The 24,120-nt window shown below is 43.1% G+C and overlaps 1 protein-coding gene across 2 annotated transcripts; it reads right to left on the reverse strand.

The window, feature by feature from the left end:
* Window positions 1-1,194: 1,194 nt before the first annotated feature.
* Window positions 1,195-23,502, reverse strand: mkln1 (muskelin 1, intracellular mediator containing kelch motifs). Of its 2 annotated transcripts, none has more exons than XM_076075997.1 (18): window positions 23,383-23,502; window positions 22,261-22,330; window positions 19,024-19,166; window positions 17,904-17,992; window positions 16,830-16,939; window positions 15,243-15,435; window positions 15,013-15,090; window positions 14,693-14,758; window positions 12,511-12,623; window positions 12,203-12,415; window positions 11,340-11,561; window positions 11,082-11,211; window positions 9,064-9,211; window positions 8,265-8,379; window positions 7,444-7,583; window positions 6,111-6,213; window positions 5,776-5,830; window positions 1,195-4,986 (listed from the first exon to the last, which is right to left on the reverse strand). In XM_076075997.1, the coding sequence occupies exons 1-18, from the start codon at window positions 23,460-23,462 to the stop codon at window positions 4,865-4,867; spliced, it is 2,190 nt and encodes a 729-aa protein (XP_075932112.1). In that variant the 5' UTR covers window positions 23,463-23,502; the 3' UTR covers window positions 1,195-4,864. The 2 variants fall into 2 exon arrangements, with proteins under 2 accessions (XP_075932112.1, XP_075932111.1); XM_076075996.1 differs by having other exon boundaries at window positions 14,974-15,090.
* Between the last annotated feature and the right edge of the window lie 618 nt (window positions 23,503-24,120).

The raw sequence follows: 24,120 nt of genomic DNA on the forward strand, positions 1-24,120 counted from the left end.
GTTGCATTCTGGGATATTTATGCCGGCGCAGTTCCCAGTGTTAGCATTATGTAATATTTCACCAGAAATAGTAAGCAATTCACATACTATTGGTTTCAGACATACTGAAACACCTTTTAGAGTGCTAAATAGCATGCTAGTGTGGAACGCTTTGCTTCTGTCCCCTCTGGCTTTCCATACATGGAGGATATCGCTCAGTATTCTTTAAAGAAATATTTCCATTGGTTCAAAAATGTCATGAGCAATAAAACAGAACCTTGATTACTTACGTTGATCTGGTATGAGTAGTAGCTATTCTGCAGTTTTCTAACAAAAGTCAAACAGGAAGTTGACACCTTCAGATATGCATGTTGTACTCTGGCCACATTCATAAAAATGTCTTTAAAGCAAATTACTCGACAGAAATGAAGGGAAATGGAGTTGTTCATTATTCTGTACGTACCACCTGAGAACACACTGTCCTGCGTTAAAGCGAAAGAAAATGATCTCATGTTGCAAATTCGCAGTTTTATGTTACAAATGTATTGCAATTTAAGGACCAGGACACGTATTCTATTTTAACCTCAAAGAATGATCACAAAATAAAGTCCACTATTAGTCAAATGTTGCCAATAAGAATACAACTGGACTGATACTTGCTTTGCTTTTAAAAACCACCTCTTAGGTCGACACTGTAAATAGTTGTTTCTTCCACACCGGTGTTGCTGCTGGAGGGTGGAGTCTCCTGACATTTTAAATTGTCTGACTTGATATTAAAACCCTCACAGCAGAACCTGGGCAAATGTCATTTTGGATTCTGTTCAGTTTGAATTATTTCTTTCCTTTTAAACCCATTAAGAAGTTAATATATATGTACTTATATTCAAGTGAATCCATCACCTTGGGCACTCCAATCATCCTGTTGATTGCTTTTTTATATATTTTCGTTGTGTGTCTACAGTTTCACTTTTATTATAGCTGTGATGTTTTCACTAAAGTACATTATCAGTATTTTTCATGTATTTATGGATTGTTTGCTGCTGAAGGCAAACAACAGGGGTCTGACACACTGGAAGCTGTAAATGGTCGATCGCCTCGGCGGTCATGTTGTTCTAATTGTTCAGATTTGAAAATAAAAAGGCTGTGTTTGTTTTTTCACTTTGGTCCCACAGTTCTCCTGTTCTGCAGACACAGCACGGAGACGGAAGTTACGAAAACCTGAACAAAATACAATCTTTATTCGTTATATACATTACATACAATGCAATACTACAGGGCTTTCTACACATTCACTGTATCCACAGTAGTGCTCACTGATCTGAGAGTACCAGCCTTAAAAACTCCTGAGTCCCACCCAGGGGTCAGGAGAAGGGCAAGATGGAAAAAAATAATAATGAAAATACCACTCCATCCATCAAATATTGTTGTGTGGACCGTATTTCCCCCAAAATAGCAAAAAAGAAAAGTAGCATTTGGCATTTAATTAGTCTTTTTTAACGCAGTTTTCTTCTGTCACAAAATGAAAATAAATGCTACGGCAAGCATGATGTCAAAATATAAATAATGTCCTCTCATCGCATTCTCATTTCATCAGATCTACGCATTATTTTTGTTTTTGCTCTGGTGTCTGGTTTTTCTTTACATCAGCGTTTCCGCTTCAGAACGTTGCTATTGTCATCCGCCGGCAACAAAACAAGAGCACAAAACATTTTTTGGGGGGGGGGGGAAGTGCTGCTCCATCGTGGTGAATTGTTCCAGGTTTTACTTTCCTCCACCGATGAATTTAGGGATGTTTGTGTTGAGTCTGTCGCTCCATCCGGTCTGAAATAACTACTCTCGTCTTAGTGTCGGTGAAAACACACCAGCAGGATCGATGACATGAAGAGCGTATCAGCAGAGCAGCAAACATCGCAGGTTTTACATGTTGAACTTCAGCGCGCATAATGGGAAGCTCTCCGTTGTAGTGTAAACAAACACCTTATGAAATCTAAAGCAGGACGAAGCAAGTGAGGAGGTGAGGCCTCTTGGCTGAATTCACCAGGTAGAGATTTCACATTGAGTGCATTCAATGTAAAAGCATCAAAATATTCCATTCCAAGCTCAAGCAACACTTCAGGACCATACCACTGATTGTTTTTGCAACAACTCATGTTCCCTTAAAGAAGGAGTTGAGATAATATTGGAAAATTTGCTTTCTTGCCGAGGATCAGATGAGAAGATCGACACCACTCTCGTGCCTGTGGGCTAAATATGAAGCTACCGCCAACAGGCAGTTAGCTTAGCATAGCATAAAGACTGGGATAGCTCCATCCTGTACCTTCAAAGATAAGAGCATAAAAGGTGAATCATCATCCAATAAACTCATAAATCATGTTCAATCAACCCTGAATTACACTCGTTTACAAATGTGACGCTCCAGTCAAAGTAGTGTTTAACATGAAAGAGATGTTTCAATTCACCAATAAACTGACTTGGGTCGTTGGACCCAATTCAGCTCTTTTGTTGATGATGTCCTTTTGTCTTCAAGCTCATAAGCAGGGATTGCACTGATCCTGGACACAAATATGTACAAATTGAGGTTTAACAGTCGTAGCAGATGTGCCAGAGATGACAGCGAGTGGCGTAGTGTTCCGATGAAGCCCGGTTTGTTATGAACGCAGCACTGGGAGAGACGATCGGTGTTGATTCAACCCGACCGACGACCTCAGTCAGCGTCCGACTGGGAGTCATGGAAGACAATAGATGAGCAAACTGAGAGAGCAGCGAGCACCAATGAACAAGGACCCCCACACATCCCCCAGTGATGATTGGCTGACAGCAGAGGTAAACCTTTCAACTTCAACACTACGCGCATGTGAGCGGGTGAATCATTAGAGCAGTATCCGACATCAGCTCCACTGTCTGCTGGTGAACTCAAACACTACCCTTACTTTTTTCCGTCTTTTCGTACAGAAGAAAACTTTGTAAAAAACTGGCCTCTCAAACAGCACACCTTTTTTTTTTTACCCTAAATTTTGATCTTGCGTGATTCTTTTTTTAGTGATGCTACAACCAATATTTGACATCATGTGTGAGGGATTATCGGAAACGTGTGAAAGACATTCCAGAGCTACTGTGTTGGTGGGAACCCGCGTCACTTCTTCCTTTACCAAACACAGATCAACTACAAATCAGCAGTGTCACATTCCTCCTAATGAGAGTACATCTAGTGTCATGTTTTGTAATGGAGGACGCTGGTTCTGCTTAAAGGGACCGTGTGGATGTTTAGAAGTGGGGTTGTATGAGGTACTTCTCCATAGTCAGTGTATTACTACAGTAGAAGGAGTTTGAAGAACCAGACCGTACACAGGAGCTGCTGGTCTACTGCCGCCTTGATTGGTTAGTTTCTTTGTGTTATTGTGTGACTTTGGTAAATCCAAACTAACCCTTTAAAACACCAAAGTCACACATAAACACAAACAAACTAACTGATGGAGGCAGCGGTAGAGCAGCAAACCCTGTGTTCTGAGAGCTAAAACTACCGTTTCTGTCAAAGAAGTCTGGTGGCTTTGAAGAGAGCAGAGATAACGGCTATAACTCATGTTTGTTTCTCCAAACTCCATCTACAGCAGGAAATACACCGACTCTGAGAAGTACCTCGTACAACCACACTTCAAAACATCCAAACTATCCTTTTGCCTCTGCTGTAACTTCACAAATGTATTCAGGCCGACTTGTGGGATTTTTTGGAGGAAAAAAAGGAAAATCTCAGCGATTATTTCATCACACTGAGGAACATCTGGTCAACACACTTTGACACAAAATGCCCTTTTCCCCACTCCAATAGTCAAACTGGAATACTGGCACCAGCACTTCATTCGCACGCGCACACCAACCGCTTTGAATTCTTCCCAATAAATACGAGTAATTCAATGTAGAGCCAGCAAGTTGCTGTATGGGGACCCTGACTTTTAGATAAAGAGGAACAAGAGAGATCATGATCCAACACGGAATCGATTCAATTCACACCCAAAAAAATTAAACAAAAAGAAAATCCCTATATGTATATTTACATATTCTGTACACCATTTAGAATTAAGTCCATTAACTAATGAGGGGAAAAAAGCCAGTTTTACAACCCAAACCAATATATAAAGGTATATTTAGATATATATTAAGCTTTATCTCATAGAATCATTCCTCTTTGTGGCCTCTGCATGGCCGTCAGGAATCGGCGCTGAACGTGTTGCAGAGAAGCAAGCGAACCAAAATGAAAGTGTACTTTGGGATCTTGCAGGAGATGCTGAAATGTTACCAAAAAGAACAGAGGATGAATTTTGAACTGGACTTTCGCAATAATTGGCCAGAACGGACGTCACATGTTTCGCTATAAACACGTGAATGGACGCCTGTGGGGGGCTGTGCGTGGGTGTGGGCATCGGTACGAAGCACAAATCCAATACGAAAAACAGGAAAAGTCTATGAAAAAAAAAGAAAGACTGAAAATAAATGCGTGCATATCATGTTTTCACTCTCCAAGTGAAGATGAAAAACACAAGCGATGTTTGGCCGAGTTTAGAGGAGCTTCCAGAAACGTTCATCAGCAAGAGAAAAACCAAAGGGAAAAGAGAAACAGCTCGGGTCGTCGAGTCTCACACATATCCGAATACCACAATGCTGTTAGTGTGTGTGTGTGTGTGTGTGTGTGTCCGACCCTCACCACCGGCCGATGCAGACCGTGGCAGCAGCAGGAAGTCAGTGTGACGGAGTTCCAGATGTTTAATCCCACCAAACGGATTCAGGAGTAGAAAAATAACTGGTCTCTGTCTCCTACGTCCCAACCGGGCGTGCGGATGGGTGGGTGTTGATTCGGTTTCCAGTGGGGAGGGGAAAGGTGTCGGGGGGGCTAGAGTGTGATGAGGTCGACCAGGTTGCCCTTGGGCGGAGTCATGCTGTCTGGGAAGAAGTTGACGAGCGTGTCGAAGAGCTGCGTCCGCTGAGCGTACGTCTGGTCCACGTCTGAGAAACCTGAGAGAGGAGAGGCAGAAAACAGAAGGTCAAAGAAGAGATGGAGGGCTTCCATCATGATTATGGCAAGAGGGCTAGACCAGTGTCACGCTGGGTTCATGCATACGCCAATTATAACTTCCCCACCGTCAGTAAAAGCCCAAAGTATCGGCATTAACATATACTTTAAGTTCCAGAAGTTAAAGTATAGCCATTAGCAGAATGGCCCATTTCAAATAATAGATGTACGCTCAGCTAAAGACACTTTATATCTACTTTATATACATCATAACTAGTCTATATACTACTTAGCAGCCGAACTAGTAACTAATATAGTCAAATAAATGTAGTGAAGGTAAAAGTACATATTTCCTCTGAGATGTAGTATAAAGTAACATGAAATGGAAATACTCAAGTAAAGTACAAGTACCTCAAAATTGTACTTAAGTACATTACTTGAATAAATGTACTGAGTTACATTCCACAACTAAAATATGACGACAGACATTCAAAGCTTCATTCTAAAACCTCAGTAGAAGCTTTGAATGTAAAAAAGTAAAGCGCTATGGGTGACTTGCTAAAATCAACAAATTATTAACTATTTCAGAGACACTAAATACTGAACCTGATTCTTGTTCATATCAGGACACACACACACACACACACACACACACACACACACACACACACACACACACACACACACACACACACACACACACACACACACACACACACACACACACACACACACACACACACACACACACACACACACACACTTTTGTATGAATGAGAGCAGGTTCTTACCCAGAGGGATGAAGTCAGAGCTGGACTTGAAGAGAGCTGAGGGCAGCAGCTGGAACTGAAGCACGACAGGTAAAATGTTTAGACGGTGTGTGGTGAACAAACAAACCTCCCCAGCAGATGGCGCTGCTGCTGCAGCAGGTCACTGGAACACTCAGCACACAGATGTGAGCACAACTGTTCTCTCAACATTTATAAACTCTTTCCTTCTGGTTCATTTCCTCGACCTTGGCTCACATGTTTAGCTTTTTTCCTCACTCCACCAGAAAAAAAAAAAAAAAAAACTCCACTGAAGACCAATAACACAACAGCGTACAGGCTGATGATGAATCCGGTACCTCTTTGGTCTCATCGGGGTCAGTGTGGTCCACCGTCAGTGACAGGTCGTTCTGCAGGTATTTGAGCGCGCTCAGTGGCTCCGACTGGGCTTTCTCCTCGAACCTGGCCAATGAAAACACACGGACGGTGAACACCACAGTGAACACTGCAGTCACAACCAGGAAACACTAGATGGCAGCAAAGCAGAAACAATCCCACTGCTCGGTAGTCAGGTTTCTGTGGCCTCTCTTTGACATTACATCACTAAGTCCAAAGGTCATACATTGACATACTTTCCACTGACATTTTTCATTTCATTTAAAGACTACACTCCTCTACAACATCTGAAGCAACCAACGCTAAATATACTGAATGTAAAAAACATGTTGCAGCACTTATTTTAATCCATCTAACTTCTTCTGTTAATCTACATCTCATCTGTTCTGATAAGATTAAGTTCTGTAAGGATGTTTTAAGGGAACATGTAACCTTCTACTGGGATCGACCCGATAGTGTCCCTAATATTTTGAAACATTCACAAGTTTATTCTTGTAAACCAGGCTGAGGATGCACCAATCGATAACATGAGCAAAATAACATGAGGCTTTAACTACATTCTACCTCCAGTGGTCCTCCAGTGCCTACATTGGTTATTCTTCGAAGAGTATCTTCAGAGGCTTTATTTCCCTAAAATCTGTACAACCTAATCTAGCAGGTTATAAAACTCAATAAACCATAACGATTCATGAAAGTATTGAAATTGGGTCATACATTTTTAAAAAAATGTTGGGCATGCGTTTTCATCAAATTTGAATAAATAAACACAAAAGTAAGAATATAGAAACATAAAAATAAAAATAAAATTATTTGAACTATGACATTTTTGTTTTGTTTTTTGACAGTTCAAAGATGATGCTAGTTTAGTTTAGTTACGTACCTTACATAATGAAAGACAGTCTTCGCCTTTCTGCTCCAAAATAGTATGAAAGCTCTCGCTGTTATGGTTTTGATTTTAGATGAATTTAAACAATTTCATGCAAACAACCATTCTATACAATCAATCTATATACTGTATACACAACATTGTGTCCACAAGTGTTACCAATGTTGGGGGAAAAATGGAGGCTTCACATGCTATATATATATATATATAATGAGCTATTCACATTTAAATGACAGAAGGACGGTGACTCATCATTTTATTTGAACTGGTCAGAAATAGCCCATGTGTTTCATAACTTCAGTATTGACTCTCATAACAGAATATATAAGAATCAAAGACAGCACATGTGATGAGGTGGTGTCGATGGCAGACAGTGGCTGCTGAAATTTAAAAAAAGAGCTGGACCTGACCTGTATTTCCTGATGAGGTATCTGCAGTGGCGCAGCAGGTACTCCTTTGAGGGCCGACACAGTTTGAGGGACCAGAAGTCGTCCAGGCGCATCTTGGGAGAACAAGACTTCCCGGGGTTTCCACCAAACAAGTAATGCACCTGAACACACGCAGGAAATACACACCGGTTACGATGCGCACCGTACACGATGCGCACCGGGCAAAACAAATGTGCAAAACAAATGTGGCAATAAACAACTTTAAAGCCAGCAGGAAAACAGTTGTGATTGTTTAAACAACTCACTTCTAATAGCATGTTTTTGGGGCTCAGTGGTTCTGACTTTAAAGGCAGCGGTGGGTCAAATTTCAAGCTTATCACAAGACTGTTCAAGTCTCAGCCAAGTCAATCATGGCTTCCTAGTTACGCTGAGGAGCTGAGAAATTAATGTTTTTTACGGGATCTGGTGAAAGTACAAAGTTTATTGCGGGCAAGACTTTTATAAAATATCACAATTTTAAGCTTTTGTTCTTGGCTGCTTTTATTGACGGAAGCATTCGTCACACATTATGTGTTCAAGGACCGTCGGACAGATGAAAATCTGACAATAGTGACGTTTGTACAGCTTCTGGCTGTGATAAACAGCTGTTGATTAAAGAAAACATGTTTTTCAATCTCACTGGCTGGTTTTGGGGTTCAAAGGGTTAAATATTGACAGCTGTGACCAAGAAGGCGATCCAGGTGCAGCTCGCCATTAAAAAGTGCTCTGGAGTGTTCCTCATGAGATCGTGTGCGACAGCGTACCGAATAAGAATGTGCGCAGGTCTCAGCTGTGTGTGTTACCTTGTGCATCTCATCGTAGACCAGCTGGTGTGCAAAGCGTGGACACGGCTCCTCCTCCTGCAGAGCCTTGCTTGGGTTTTCTTTCACTGCCTGGTCGTTCTTGTACACACACGACCTGAGCAGGAAGGAGAAAACACACACACACACACACACACACACACGGGAATAAAGAGGAGGAAGCAAGTTTACATTAGTGACGAAAGACTAAACACTTCCTCAAGCCCTCGAGGAAAAGCTGCTCAACAAATACAGTACGCTGCACATACACACACACACACACATACACCACACACCCCCCCCCCCCCCCCCCACCTTGTAGACAGAAACAAGCACACGTGTCTCATTGACTTATTTCACCGGACATTGAGCACAAGAACAGCTACTTAAATCAATGCACTGGAACAGTGAGGCTGCAGCCTGATATCCTGTTCTTTCCCCACCACTGATCCAAACATGACGTGCAAATACAGCACTCGCACGCACACACACTTTCACATTCAGAAACACACACACAGGGAACAGGCCGTTCCCTCATGTGAAGAGGTCAGGAAAGGCGTCGATGTGTGATTACTTGTGTCAAAATATTCGAAGAGTGTTGTGTTTGCATGCATGCTCTCTGCTGTGGTGAAGATCTCGGCTACAAAGAGCTGCTGTGTGAGAAAGTATTTCCGGTGAGTGCGCTGGCTGTGGTGACGATCACAGGAACTTTACTGCTGCGCAGTGTGTGTATGTGTGTGTGTGTGTGTATGTGTGTGTATGTGTGTGTGTGTGTGTGTGGGGGGTCCATTCCCTCTCCTACCAGTTGTTGCGGGCGATGTCGTAGATCCAGAAGGAGTTGCGGACGTTCTCCTCGCGCTTGTCCTTGTCTTTGCTGAGGCCCGACAGCACGTGGATCTCGTTGAGCTCGGGGTCGATGGTGGCTCTCTGGGTGAAGCCCGTCATCGGCACTGTGGCGGCAACAATGGCAACCGTGAATCAACACCGAGTTCAGCTCGTAAAAATAACAACACTTCCTCGTCCAGCTGATTCAGCGGAGATAAGAGCGCGATGATGAGTTTGACAAGTGCCAATAATAGTAAAACTTCCTTCTCCACCAAACAAAAAGCCAAGTTTAAGGAAGTAAAGAAAGCTACTCTGTAACACAGCAACAGGGCGCCATGGCAACAAGGCGCGGCAGAGAGAGACTGAACAGCATGCAAATTCAACCCGATGGGTGATGGATCAATTTCCTGTGTAGATTAACACTTGCAGCATTCCTGGAACTGAAAGCCTCAATCAAATGTAAATAGTGTGCGTTTGAAGGCTGGAGGATTATTCAATTTGTTCATTTATTGTCCGTCAACAAAAAACAGGCTTTACCTCGTGGTTAGAACACGGACTATTTATATCTATGTTATATTGTGATATATAGCGAGATATGAAATGACCTATATCAGGATAGAAGATTTTTGGCACATAGCCAAACCCTGGTATGTTATGGCTCACACAGCAATTATTTTCTCCAATATGGCTGCATTGTTGTGTTTCTATACAATCAAACTTAGTCAGTCAGTTGGATTATACATAACACACAATCTAACAGATGTATTGCTGAGCACAGCTGACTGGCCTCAGCAATATATATATATGTATATTTGAAACCTATTACTGTATCTAGTCTAGCCTCATCTTATGTCAAATAAATGTGTTCAAAAGTGAAGCACAGCTTGGTTCAACAGATTCACATCCAAAGCCTAAACGGAGACCGAGCTGTTTGATGGCAGATCTCTGACCAGTTTAATACTATATATATATATATATATATATAGACTAGACTTCAAATGTCACTGCGGGGAAACAGTCAAAGATGTATTCATTAAAGTAATATCAACTAAATGAGCTTAATCTGAGAGCTCCCAGCTTGGGTTACAGGTCAAGGTGTAAAGAGTGACGTGGCGAGGTGCTGCTGCTGCTGCTGCTGCTGCTGCTGCTGAGCCACGGCACACGTCAACACGCGAGACTGATTATGAGACCGAGAGCGGAAGAGAGAACAGTTTGTGCTTCTTTCCTGCCAAGACACATTCTGTTCTTTCTTGCTCCCTTTTACCCGTGCACGCATTTGAATTGTTCAGCTTCTCTCTCTTTCCTTGCCTCTGGCTCCGGCAGGACAGGGAAGTGAGCGGTGGGCAGACAGAGGGTCTGCTTATGCTGTGTTTGAGGAGGAGGAGTCTGTCTCAAAACAATAATGAAGTCAAATGCTTTTTTTTTTAAACAAAGACACCAACTAATAATATTGTGCAGTGGAGTCTTATGTGCTACTCCTTCATATGAATTGAACTGGTCCAACTGTGATGGAATTCATTTATTCTCAAGTAGCACTGGTGCTCCTGGTTAATATTTAGATCAGATTTAGCCGCAGTGTCTTCAGAAATAGTCACATAATTAGACTTATTGGTCACAGTCTGGAGTCCTGTGTGTGTGTTTTTGTGTTTATGCAGTATAATCCTACTAATATTATAGCAGACTGTATCTGAACCCATCCGTGCAGAAAAGGTGCACACCCTGCAGCCCGCTCTGAGAGCAAGTGACTCAGAATCTGAGCAGTATGAGTGCAAAACACTTTTGCTGCTCTGGCATTTCCTCCCATCACGTTACACTTCTCCGATGAGTTAGCAGAGAAGCACTCTTTGGTGAAAATCAACCTGTCAACAGTGTGAGCGTGTGCATAAGAAATAATAGTGGAAGCTGTTTTTTTAAATAAAAGAACAATTTCAGATTGCCAGAACAACCCGTTTCTTTATAGAAGTGAGACTTTATAAATATAAATGGTGTACTTACCCATGCCTGAGTCCTTCTTGGTGCCATCAGATATGATCTCCACGTGGTCTCCGTCCACATCGTAGCTGAAGAAATCATTGAGGTACGTCTTTGACCTCTGACCTCCAAACACGTACAGGCAGCGGTTTCTCTGTAGGAAACAGAAGAGACAAAAACGGAGAATTAGCATCCACGTTAACTGTGTCTTATTTGATTTGAGCTGGCTGGATTTTTCCAACAGCAATAGAAATTAACCCAAAATGTGAACTCTGGACTCACGGTGTGGAAGAGCATGCAGTGCCCGATGCGGGACTGGACGTCCTCTGGCCCCGCGTTGCACGAGTCTTCCCGCAGGAGGCTCCATGTTCCGGCCTGACAGTGGTAGGTGTACAGGCCGCTGAACTGCGGCTCCGACGTCCGACTGTCCTCCACGCTGCCGTTACACGTCAGGATGCGACCGCCAAATGTGTAGATCATGTGCTTCTCCGAGTCCATGCACATCTGGAGGGCGGGGGACAGGAGACGGAGGAAACAGGAAGTGTGAGAGTTAAGCATCGACTTTATCCAGTTAATTAATGAATGCTTGGCGCTTTTTACAAAAGTCCGTCTTGAAGAAAACAATCCGAGATTCCACTGAAATCTGTTTTGAAACAAAAACAGCTTCAGTTTTTTGCAAAAGAAAGGCTGCATTTCTAGAAACCTTTCAAGACTTTGCAACACCTGGAGCTAGAAGATTACAATGAGATCTTGGCTGGGTAATGTATGACACTTTTAAAGTCTATTTTCCTCTGTTTGACATGTTACTACAGTGACAACAATGACCTGCAATCGATACTGCGCCTGAATGCAACTTGTTGTACAGCTCGTTCTCTGTCACCAACTACAATATATAACTGTTACAATGCTGAACTGCATGGTGGGTACAGCTCGCTCTCTGTCACTCACTACAATAACTGTTACATAATTTCTTTATTCTAAGAGGTGTTTCTAATATTTTGTCCACCCCATTCATATCATTGAGGGTTGACTAAATGAGGGTTGCCTTCACTAGCTAAATACAAATGTAAGCTTTGAATGGGATTGGATGTGTAAATGAAATATAAGAGGTCGGGGAGGTGCAAGCAGAGACGGATTCCAGCTACCTGGTGGTCAAACACTAGCTTTGGTCCGCCGTCCGCGGACGTGTCCTCGCTGAGTAGCGTCCAGGTGTTGGCGTCGATGTCGTAGCGGTAGAAGTCGCTCTTCAGGGACTTGCTGTTCCTGACGCTGGAGTCCAGGTACCGGCCCAGCGTGTAGATCTGACGCCGCTGGGAGTCGATGCACATCTTGTGGCACGAGCGGGCACTGGGACCGCTCTGAGTGGTACACAGGGGACAGACATAGCTCATAGTGTCTCTTGTAAATAACCATCAGAGTTCTTTTTGACAAAATGTTTTATGACCCCACTCACCTCTTTCTCCGTGTCTCTGGAGATGCAGGACCACTGGTTCTCCTGAACACTGTAAGCCCAGAAGTCAGCCAGGTCCTGTGTGCCGTCCCAGCCCCCAAACAGGTAGACTGTCTCTGTGGGGAACAAGCGAGCGGACAAACTTTAAACCTCCTCTCAGGGATTTGCGTTCTGCTTTGGAAAGCACTGCCTGCAGCCGACTGAACTCCAGCGCACTGCCATGCCTGCACTCAGTGGAAACCGTCACACAGTTATTGTGAACAATCAGATTAAGGTTATGCTTAGTATTTAAAGCTCCCAAAGGTCAGCTGGGTTGACATGGAGTCAGTTTTTACAGACAAATTTGTAAATTGCATATTTATACGTTTCCTGATAACTGAGAAAAAATGTGTTTAATTATTCTTGCATACACAATACAGCAAATCCTAATCAGGACTATTTGGGTCAAATTTTAAATCTTGCTTATTTAACACCTTTACTCATTGACAGTACATTAGTACATTTTAAAAGTATTTTTAAATTGGTGGGCCGAAAGCTTACTGCTGAAAAGGGAAGGGGTGCGCTAGATTTACCAACCAAGAGCATCACTGCAAACCGGAATGCGTCACAATGTTCATCTTATGACGATTATCTTGTTTCAATCACAATCCGGTCAATCGGCTCGGGGCATTAATTTTTTGGGATATCCAACCCTTTTCTGGTTCCGAATGTAACTTTCCCACCCATCATCATTTTTAAATATTCTAAAAACACATTTGGGAACTGCTTACAGTCAAGGATGCAGTGGTGTATGGACACATGTGATTTACTATGTGTCTCCTGTTGATAAGCTAGCTAGTCTCTGCTGTGGGTCAAACACAGGACACTGCGGCTCAGGCACATGGGAGTGTGTGTGCGAAGTTGTGATTGTATCTGAAACTTGTGTGGGAGGAAATGAGCTGCGCCATTGCTGCTACAACTCCAAAAACAAGCATGGGCCTGAAAATGAGTTGTGAAAGCCAAAATGAACTGATAAAGATCAATAGAAGATTTTGGGATGAGAAAAAAAAAGAAGATTTTATGTGTGCTCTAGAGTTTGAAAAAGGACCTGCATCATATGACCGGATATGCGTGGCTTAGATTAAAAAGGCCAGAAACTCTATTATATTGTCTAACTGTGAATGACGCAGCATTTCAGCATGAGATCATGATCTATAATTATTAACTCAATATGAGGACATTATTGTTGAGGCTTGAGATCAGGATCTTGAGTAAAAGTGACAGGACTTGTTTTTAACACAAAAGCTATGTGTTAATACAGCCACAGGTTTGTTAGCTAGCTCCATGACAATCAAAACGGAAGATAACCAGGATCAAAGCTCTATAAACAGGTTCTGCATATCAACGCAGAACCTGGATGCAATGGCACAATATTTTGTTATTGGAAGCACTCGGGTTTCCGTTGTAGTCCGAGTAGCATTGACCAAAATTGTTCGAGCACGCTTTGGTTGAATTGATGTAAACAGTCCGTGTTGGAGAGCAAAGGAGGAGGAACGCATTGGCTGAAATGCAATCTGGGAACCCATGGGCCTGACGATGATTTAGCTTTGTATTCTCTTTTTAAAATGCATCAGCATTGAAGCTCAAAACGGACTGTAATCGGACTGTAAACAATGACCGGCACATGGAAGAGGAGGTCTTGGTCTGGATTTAAGGAACCCCCAAAACATCAGCCGTTGCCCCCAGAGGACAAATAGTCGTCAGACCGATAGCCGATGGGTTACGAGATTGCTCAGGATCTCTATGAGATTCAGAGCAGATGTGAAAAGGGTCGGGACAGGACTGGTGACACATAAATCGAGACACAGACCAGAGGGATGCAAGGCCTTCTCTCAGCTCTGACACTAGCTGCAGACAGCGCATCACTGCTCCTCACACACACACACACACACACAATGCAGGCTTTTGATTTTCAGATGGCCGGCGGGGAAATTCGCCGACAGACAGAAAAAAAAAATAGCTGTGTGTCTGTCAAAATAAGTTGTGATTCATGTGCTCTTAGACGAGAAATGCCCTCAGGCCAGTTTACTTTGGAGGAGAAAGGGCTGGAGGGGGAGGGGACAGGGAGGGAGGGTCCATTTCATTAAGCGGTAATGGAGTCTGAGTAGGAGGATATGAGTCATAACACTGGCTGCGTGGGTCTCACCGGTCTGGACGTCAATCACCATTTGATGTCCTCCCCTCATCCCGGGCCTGTTGTCGTCGCCGTCACCTGCGAAGAGGAGAGGGGGGAGGAGACAAAGGGTGGCGTGTGAGCGTGGGAGGTGAGAGATGACGCGGAGGAAAGTGAGAGAGGGGATTGTGGAGAATGGGACGATGGGAGGAGCAGAGGGAAGCAGGGCTTTAGTTACGAGGCCACTTTCACAGTATGTCAAATGTTTGATCAACAAATGGGGGAATAAATCCCACTTGAAGAGATGGTCTCACTGTTCATGTCGTCTCGGTTGACTTCTTGGGCGCTTGTACCTTTGTTGCATTTCGGGATGATCTGACTCCACCGGGGCTTGTACTCCTGCTGGCTGATATACTGGTTAAACAAACCGTCTAGCGAGGAGAGAAGAGGATCGAATACGGCAAAGATCACCATCAACGCAAGCAGAAACCAGGCAGAAATAAAGAAGATTAAGGTACCACTGAAAAATCTAAATAAAGACCAAGTCGTCTTTACTCTAGATCCATCAGGCAGAGCACGATACCTTTCACAGCTTTGTCTATGAGCTCCTCGCAGGCGTCGAAGTCTCCTTGCAGCACCAGCCGGTCGTGCAGGTGGGTGAGCATCGGGTGCTCCAGTGCTATCCGGGTCTTCTTCTGCAGCGACTCAAAGGCCTCTGTGTAGTTATGCTGTCGGAAGTGCTTGAGGCAAAGGCGGATGGCTTCCTGTTCTCTGTACTGCGAGGGAACAATGGAGAGGAAAGAGATATAGGCAGAGATATAGAACAGCGATAGGCTGAAATCACTGCACAAGCACAACCCACAGCTGTTAGCCACAACGTGTCTGGAGCAGTTCACTCAAACAACAGTCCCATTTAAACTGAGGTGACATTTATTAACACCGAAAGCTTAGTTCAAAAAGCTTATTTATCCTTTCAGACGGCACTGATGAATTTAAAGGTGCTAAATTCCAAATACAGAGCATAACTATGATTGCTTGCACACGGCTCTCAACATGACAGCTGAGCTGGCAGCTCAATGCAGTGGGTCGGGGCGGCGTTATCAGCTGTAATCGCCGTATGAGAGCAGTGAGGACTGGTGACGATTAGCTAGCTAGTGGAGCGCACTCACACATTGGTACTAACATGCATCAACATGCAAATGTGGCTGGACCGGCTACATAAATGAAGCACAGGCAATTTGGCAAGGGCCAAAAACCAAGATGCTCTGGCCAAAATGCCGAACTCGAACTCGAACCCTTCAAAAGTCTTTGTCGTCTAAAGGAACAATGGGTGACGTCACAGCCACAATGTCCACTTCTTATTTACAGTCTACTCCACTATATCTTTACATAGATAGACTACAGATGAAAAATAAGCCTATTGGCTAACTCTGGCACACTTACAGCAGTGTTTGTATTAATGTGCACTGTCCCTTATCAAATAAACCAATAAATAAAATGTTTTGATCATTTAGTGCTCTGAATTTGGAATTTAGCCCCTGCTAATCTTAACCCTTGCTAATTGAAAAAGAACAATCAGTCAAAACAAACATATTTGGGCTATTGATAAAAAAGGAATTGTTCTTGCATCGGCATAAAAATATCAACACCTAGCCCCAGTAAAGCCACTTCCATTAGAGCCACGAGGCTGTTAGTGAGGTGTTGGCCTGAAATTTGATCCCACTCAAAACATTACGTTTTATGGGCATAAGAAGATAAGACGTTTGCATTTATTTTGCCTGAAGTTAATAATTGCTTGTAAAGTGTTGCCCAATACAAACTGGGGTCAAACTGAGATTTGTAATGATGCAGTGATTCTGGTCTCAATAAATTACATGAAGGAGTTCAGACTTCGTTCATCTTGATCAGCTAAATTGAAAAGCGACTGCAATTGGGATCATGGGATGACAAGTTAAACTCTTCTATTAATGTGTTTCTGCTGTTGAGCAAATTCAATGTTTTCACACTGGTTTGATGAAAGAAACTGCAGGTGTCTGTGTTAAAGGGACACCTCAGAGTTACATGTTCTCCTGCCAGCTGATTAATCCATCCAACTACAGATTCAGGCCTGCTGGATCTGTTATCCACTCTTTCAGCCCGAGCCCAAGTCTCTATGCCACCGGGTACTTACCTTGCTGTACCAGTTAAGGCAAGGCTGCACCACATCGGGATCTTCGATACCGTGCAGCTCAATGTACCAGATGCTGAAATTAAAACTAGGACCCCAAGACATCAGAGGCACTGAGACACGGAGCAAGAGAAGATGGAGAGAGAGGAAAACCGTGTGTCAAAAGACAGACATGTTAGCCGTGTATCTTTTTACCAACACAAACCAGCAATGGCGCCATTATGTAGTACCAGGGGCCTCACCAGACATGAGCTAAAAAAATGTTTTGAAATATACATTATAATATTAGCACTACTGGAGCCATGAACAATATTGGGCGACAATTAATGTGGATGTTAACGATAACACTTAAAATTCAGTTTGCCCTGATGTCAATGTATGCCAAAGAGGTGTAGTCTCACCCCACTATTAAACCTTACTATTCATACACAACCAGTCCAAGTGGGATCAGTTATTAGTGCAGAACTAAGTCACTAAAACAGCGACGGTGTCATGATCAGCACCATGGACAGCACCACACATCCAACAAGCAGGACTACGACAGCGTGCAGCTCAGGGGGCATTTTCATTTTGCTTTCTCTCGTATCTATAACTCCATACGGGCAAACATACTTTCACATTTTGACCACCTCAAAGCTGGAAGACAATTCAGGAAAACAACTCAGACAAATAGGCTAAGAATAATATGATTGTAGCTTACTTAATTACACTTACAAAGAGAAAGCACCTCTGAAGGTAAGACAACAGCCAGTTTCAACAGTTTTAAAAACCGGTTCTTTGCTAGTTTTTAATTGAGGAGACTGATTTTCTCATGTTGCAGCTGTTCACACAGGCCGTCTTGAGTCTGTCTAGACTTATTGCTGATGCATTGCGTTATATTGTTGAGTTTCAGACTTGATTAAGAGGGCACTACATTCACTTTTTGTCGCTGTCCGTTGAGGGGGGGGGGGGTCTGAATTCATGTTGCCATGGAGTATTGTGAAGGCCCTCCAAAAACGTCCGGAGCCCTGGGGCCCACAGTTATATCAAGGCTCTTCTGAAAACCACAGACACTCGACAAACCACAGCAGCTCTCACCTATTTTGACAAATCTGCAGGGAAACATCTGCTCATCGATCTTGTGCTTTAAGGTGAACGTTTCCTTGTTGTAGTCGTTCTTAAGGCCACTGGAAGAGAGAGAGAGAAAGAAAGAAAGAGCAGAGATGACGCAGCGGTTTCACAAATCACATTAGTGGTTGAGATGCCAACTGCATCCATATGCCGGTACCGTTTGGATAGTCATCTAAATCTGGCTATTAACCAAACTTTGTTTGGCAGCTATAATCTGTCCTCTTCTTGTTTAACAAACAGGCAGTCTGGTAATGGAGGGAAACTGGATTTAGTGAATCACCCATTAAGATAACTTTCCTGGGCTTATTGCATGTGTTTCACTTTCAATTTACTGTACGGTATTGAGGAAAAATAAACCCAGTATCAATTAAAAAGCACAAGGAGTTGTTTCTTCTACTTTCCCACAATACAGCTCGTCCAGCAGTTTGTGATCTTGTTATCACAAGAATTGAATTCAAAGTCAACCAATTCTGCCCAATTCCCATAACATTTTTGGGGATGCTCTGACCAAACTTTTTCCTCCAGATTGCGATACCTTAAGTCATGGTATCCCAATACAGAGTACGGATCCCCTGGCATTAAGTGATAATCACAGCCCATATTTAGCGGTATTGCTGTGTCACCAACAGCCCACCATGACTGAAGGAACGCAACCGATAGGGAAAACATTATAAAGTACTTTATTCAGTGGTGAAAGTAGATTTGCGTTCTTGTCGGTACTACTACCCCAACCTCCATGGCTTCATATAGAGCTCTCTGCGTTTAAACATGTTAGCAAAAACTTACATAACCAACTGTTGTTTAAGTTGAGCTAAACATTAGCAGATGTGGTTTCTTGTTGACAGGTTGATGTGGGTTTGCTGTCCCCTCTTCCCAGTGCTGTGTTCAGACCAAACCGGTCTACTTTCACCACTAACTTTATAGCCAATGGGTCACAGGCTGTCTATCACCCCCAACAAGCTTCAAACAATCAAAAGTTCTCTCAAAAGATAAGAAAACAATGCTACAAATGGCATTGTAATTTGACAATGAAACTGCATCAAACTGCAATAATCACACAAAAAAATGAACTGGCTTAACATCTCACCTGGACAAAAGCTCTGTCATGTTTTCTTCACTCATCCCACCAAACACTTTAAACTTCTTGAGGTTGCACACGTGAGTCTTCTCATACTTCCCAAAGGTGATGCTCTGAACAATTGCCGGCCTTTCCAATTTCAAGATTAAAAACTGAAGAGAGAAGAAGACAGGTGTCATGAAACAGACTGATGGCAAAGAGCAGAGTTATGATTCCATCCGTGCGTGGAGGTCTGCGGGAAGCTGCCTGTACTTACGGCAGGCCGGCCGCCGTCAACTGATTTGCTTGTTATCTCATTATAATAGCCACAGCGGGGTCGATCTACTGCGTCAGGTAAGTGGAGTTACACACATTCTATGAGCCACATCCACGAGTGACTGGTGCTCTAACAAGCCAGGACATCTACCGACAAATCACCAGCGGCCATTAGGCCAGAGCCAGTGGAGAGGCGGGAACATGGAGTCAATGTGCCGTTTAATAAACCCCAGGCACCAATGTTTTCACTCATACATTACATCAATCCATGTCCTCTTCACCAATATTCATCTGACTGGGATGCAACGTTAATAAACACAGTTTAAGTTACGCTGTTTAAGTTACGATTTAAAGTGAACTTCACCCAACTCCCCTCTCCGAGTAAAGTTCACTGTCTTGTTTAGTGTGACATGCAATATCTATTTATATATATATTTAATATAAATCAATGATGGTAGAGAACAGGTTACATTTTTCAAGAAGGGAATTTCTTTTGGTTTTTAAGTACTATTTGATTGCGCTCCAGATGTATTAAGCGACAAAAAAATTAAATGGCCACATACATATCAGCATGTACAAATATCTGAATGACTCAACATTGATAGTTATTCTGTAGCTTCACTCAACTAAGCATTTCAGTTCTCATACCAATGTTGCTTTTCAAAACGGATACTGGCAAACACCAACACACAAGACATGCACAGCAAATAGTTAAATAACTTGTAAATGAATTGTCTGACTGCTGCAAATATGACTAAATTTGAGTTTTCAGCAAATAATATGTTAAGATAAAAAATTACAATAAAACATTAAAAACTCTGCCTATGAAATCATACTGCGTATTTGTTTTTTGCTTATGTCAATTATGTCAATGCTTATGCGTGTTCAACCTGGTGAGTGGTTAACCATTGTTTTGAAATGTTTCATTTCCTCTTGGCATACAACACAGACTTTCAGATTTAACCTCAAACTCAGCTCGTCAGTCAATGAGTTCAAGACACACGATGAGAAACAACTTTTCCCTGTTCACTCAGCCCCTATGTTCCCTCAGCACCTATGTTCCCTCAGCTCCTATGTTCCCTCAGCCCCTATGTTCCCTCAGCACCTATGTTCCCTCAGCTCCTATGTTCCCTCAGCTCCTATGTTCCCTCAGCCCCTATGTTCCCTCAGCTCCTATGTTCCCTCAGCCCCTATGTTCCCTCAGCTCCTATGTTCCCTCAGTTCCCATGTTCACTCAGTTCCCATGTTCACTCAGCCCCTATGTTCACTCAGCCCCTATGTTCCCTCAGCCCCCATGTTCCCTCAGTTCCTATGTTCACTCAGCCCCTATGTTCCCTCAGCCCCCATGTTCCCTCAGTTCCTATGTTCACTCAGCCCCTATGTTCCCTCAGCCCCCATGTTCCCTCAGTTCCTATGTTCACTCAGCCCCTATGTTCCCTCAGCTCCTATGTTCCCTCAGCCCCTATGTTCCCTCAGCCCCTATGTTCCCTCAGCCCCCATGTTCCCTCAGCCCCTATGTTCCCTCAGACTCCAAGTTCCCTCAGCCCCTATGTTCCCTCAGCCCCCATGTTCCCTCAGTTCCTATGTTCACTCAGCCCCTATGTTCCCTCAGCCCCTATGTTCCCTCAGCTCCTATGTTCCCTCAGCTCCTATGTTCCCTCAGCCCCTATGTTCCCTCAGCCCCCATGTTCCCTCAGCCCCTATGTTCCCTCAGACTCCAAGTTCCCTCTGCCCCTATGTTCCCTCAGCACTAGGGCACCCTCTCTTAGTGGCCTGAGATATATTTTGTCAATTAATCACTTTTCGTGCTTTTATCATGCTGAATGACTTATTTCAAACAAACGTATGAGCTGATGATTTGAAGTTGTGCTTTTGTGTAATTATTTGTGGAGGAACAGATCTGTCGATTAAATCACCTGATTGATCAGTCGACAAAATCGTACGAGTGTTAGTCGATCATAAAATGTCTTTGGTCAAGGAAAGTCCTACTCAGTACCTGATGATTTTTTGTCCAAAAATAAATAAATTAGGACCTATGCTCCCTCAATCCCATCCTTGGCCCACATTGAAATCTGTCTAAAGCTTTTTGAGATATCGCGCTAACAACACCCATAACAGACAATCTGGCTAGTCCTTGTTGCCTGCGTTGGTTGGGCTGGTTAGGTTTAGGCATGAGGAGAGAGATTGGTAAAAGTAACGGTAAGAAAAGAAAACAAGGGTAAGCCTATCAGAGGTGGAGTAGGGCAGGTCATGTCATGCCATGGTAAAAAAAAAACATCACCACATGGAAGGTCTGGTGACATCATTCTGCATAACAATAAGCCATGTGCTTCTGTTTATAGTGTTTGTTGAGCATTGGGACTTCAGAACAATTGGCGTCTGTTTTCGGGACAGGTGGGCTTTCGGTCGAATGGGACATTTTTTCCAACCAATGGGGTTTCAGGTCAATGGCATGGCACCGGCGGAGGTACTGATCATGCAGGAACACAGACACTCCCGAAGCAGAGAAAAGCCTCACTACCTGATGGGCAATTTCATTATTAAATCTTAGCCATGTTAATGAGCTGTTTATTATTTGATGATGAGTTTTCCACAAGCAAAGTGCCAGTAAATAAATAACCTACGACAGTAAATTGGCACGTGTTAATTATCTGAATCATTAACATAATTATAAAAATGGCATCACTCAAAACTGCTGCTCCTCTTACATCAAATGTCTGAGGTCAACTAGCCCAGACTTTTTTCTGTCAATCAAATGACAAAAGGTCAATGACCTGAGAGGCTAACAGAGCTTCTAAAGCAATGACAAAGATGTGGGAACTGGTTGTAATAGTGATATCACATACACCAACAGTATAAACAAAGGAACCACAAGCCCCTCTGAAATTCACAGTTTGTTCTTAATGCACACTGACAATTCTGCCGTCATTCTCCATCTGGAGCAGTGAAGTCCAGGGAAGGGACAGTTTGAGCAAACAGCAGTGGGCCTACCTGTGGAGGGTAGTTGCTTTCAGAAGACCACCTGGAAGACTGATCATTAGGTTTGTCCACCAAGATATTCCTAAGAAACACCCACAAAGAAAGGTAGACTTTATTTATCCCCGTGGGACATCACAGCAGCAAAATACTGGAGACACAGCAGACAATGTTCCATCAAAGTTATGAGACAGGAATCACAATTCGCTATGGGGCAGAACCAACATGGGTGTGTGTGATTGAGTGTGTAGCTGTAACACTAAAGGAACCATATAGCAATACTTATGCAGGCCAGCTAAATCAAATGAGTCCATTTTGTTAGTACAGTTAAGTTCATATGAGCTAAGAGACAGTTGTTGTTAGCTAGCTACAGCTAACCTGTGTCTGTGAGAGTGTTGAACCAGCAACAGGCTCTGAAACTATGCGTGACTTCTCTTGTAAATTGTAACATTTCCAGTGTTTTTGTGTATGCCACCCGTAAACCGTTCGTTTCACAACACAAATAAGAAGTATCCGGCAGACGAGCTGATTAGCTATTGCTGCTAAAGCTGAGCTCTTTGGTTAGATAACAGCAGCTAGTTACTTTAGCTCTGAAGTAGAGGGAGCTGACGGGGACTCTCGGTTTTTACATCGGGTGCCTGACCGCACATTGCTGCATAAAATTCAGAAAATGCGGTAGTGTTTTAATATTCTGAACTAGTGGCAGGTCAAAGTAATGAAGGCTGCTGATCCAAAACATGCTCTTCTCAAGAGGAGAAAATAGATAACTGGTGTAAACAAAGTGTGCCTTTAACAGAGGGGCAGTGCACAAGAGACTAATTGTTATCTGTTGAATGATCGAAATGACTCGTTACACGTTCCAGAGCGATATCTCATTGTCGTCTCCTCAGACATACAATCCTTCATATGGTACCATAAATGCTTGAAATGATCAACATCACCATGGGGCGACACCGTATAAATCCCAAACGCCCCTACCGCCACTAACAAAGCTAACGTTTGCTGGCTCGGATAACAGACGAGCTAGGCCAGTCGGGCCGGCTGGGAGAAACATTGTTGCATTGAAGCGATAAAAGTCCACTTGTGTCCACAAAACCTAATGCATACGCCAGGCCAGCTAACATGTGCGTTACTCACTCGGGTAAATATGTAGAGGAGTAAGAGCTCCATTTAAAAACGCTGAAAGTGAGGACTCTGCTCTCAGGAACGACAGCCATCTTGTTGCAGAAAATAACAAGCAGCGGGAGGCTAGCAAGGCGCGAGCAGTGACAGCCCTTAAAGAGACAGTACACCCTATTTTGTTTGATTTGTACAAGGACGAACAGAGAATGCAATATAGTACAGTTAAGCCAGATTTCCCATATCCATGACAATATAACATCAGATGTTTACATTATCATATATATTTTTGATATTATAAACTGTAGTTTAAGAGGAGGTCAGTCCCCAAATAATATAATATTAAAACATAACTACTTGGGCTACATCAAAGTATAATTTGGGAATTTTGTGGTGCTTGCAGCTTTGAAAAAACATTGAAGTCACATTTGAAAAACTAAACAGTTAATGTATAGGACCATTCACAGAAATCACTGTCACTTTGTGGCCAGATTCACCTGCCTGGAGGCCAGAATGAGCTGCTGGGCCTCTTTGTAAGCTAAAAATACTTTGAGAAAGTAAAAGTCTTGGATTCAGATTTTGAAACAGGACCACTCTTCAAGACAGTCTCAAATTCAAGTAAGAAAGCAGTGACACTTTAGGGCCCTTATCATGTCAGTTGAAAGGCCTATTAGCTCAAGAGGGGCACTAAATTGCCACACAGTAAACCTGTTTGTTTTTTTAAGGGCCCCAGAGTACTACTTGCATGCCCAGCCT

The sequence above is a fragment of the Anarhichas minor genome, unplaced genomic scaffold, assembly GCF_050575085.1.
Source record: "Anarhichas minor isolate MPS153535 unplaced genomic scaffold, ASM5057508v1 ptg000055l, whole genome shotgun sequence".
NCBI classification, from domain to species: Eukaryota; Metazoa; Chordata; class Actinopteri; order Perciformes; family Anarhichadidae; genus Anarhichas; species Anarhichas minor.

Excerpts from the sequence above, each read along its gene's own strand:
- mkln1 (XM_076075996.1), bottom strand. The coding sequence starts at position 23,462 with ATGGCTGTCGTTCCTGAGAGCAGAGTCCTCACTTTCAGCGTTTTTAAA. Across the intron at positions 14,759-14,973 it reads CAACCGAGACGACATGAACA|GTGACGGCGACGACAACAGG; the intron begins GTGAGACCATCT and ends TCCTCTTCGCAG. Across the intron at positions 9,212-11,081 it reads CAAGAAGGACTCAGGCATGG|TGCCGATGACGGGCTTCACC; the intron begins GTAAGTACACCA and ends TTGCCGCCACAG.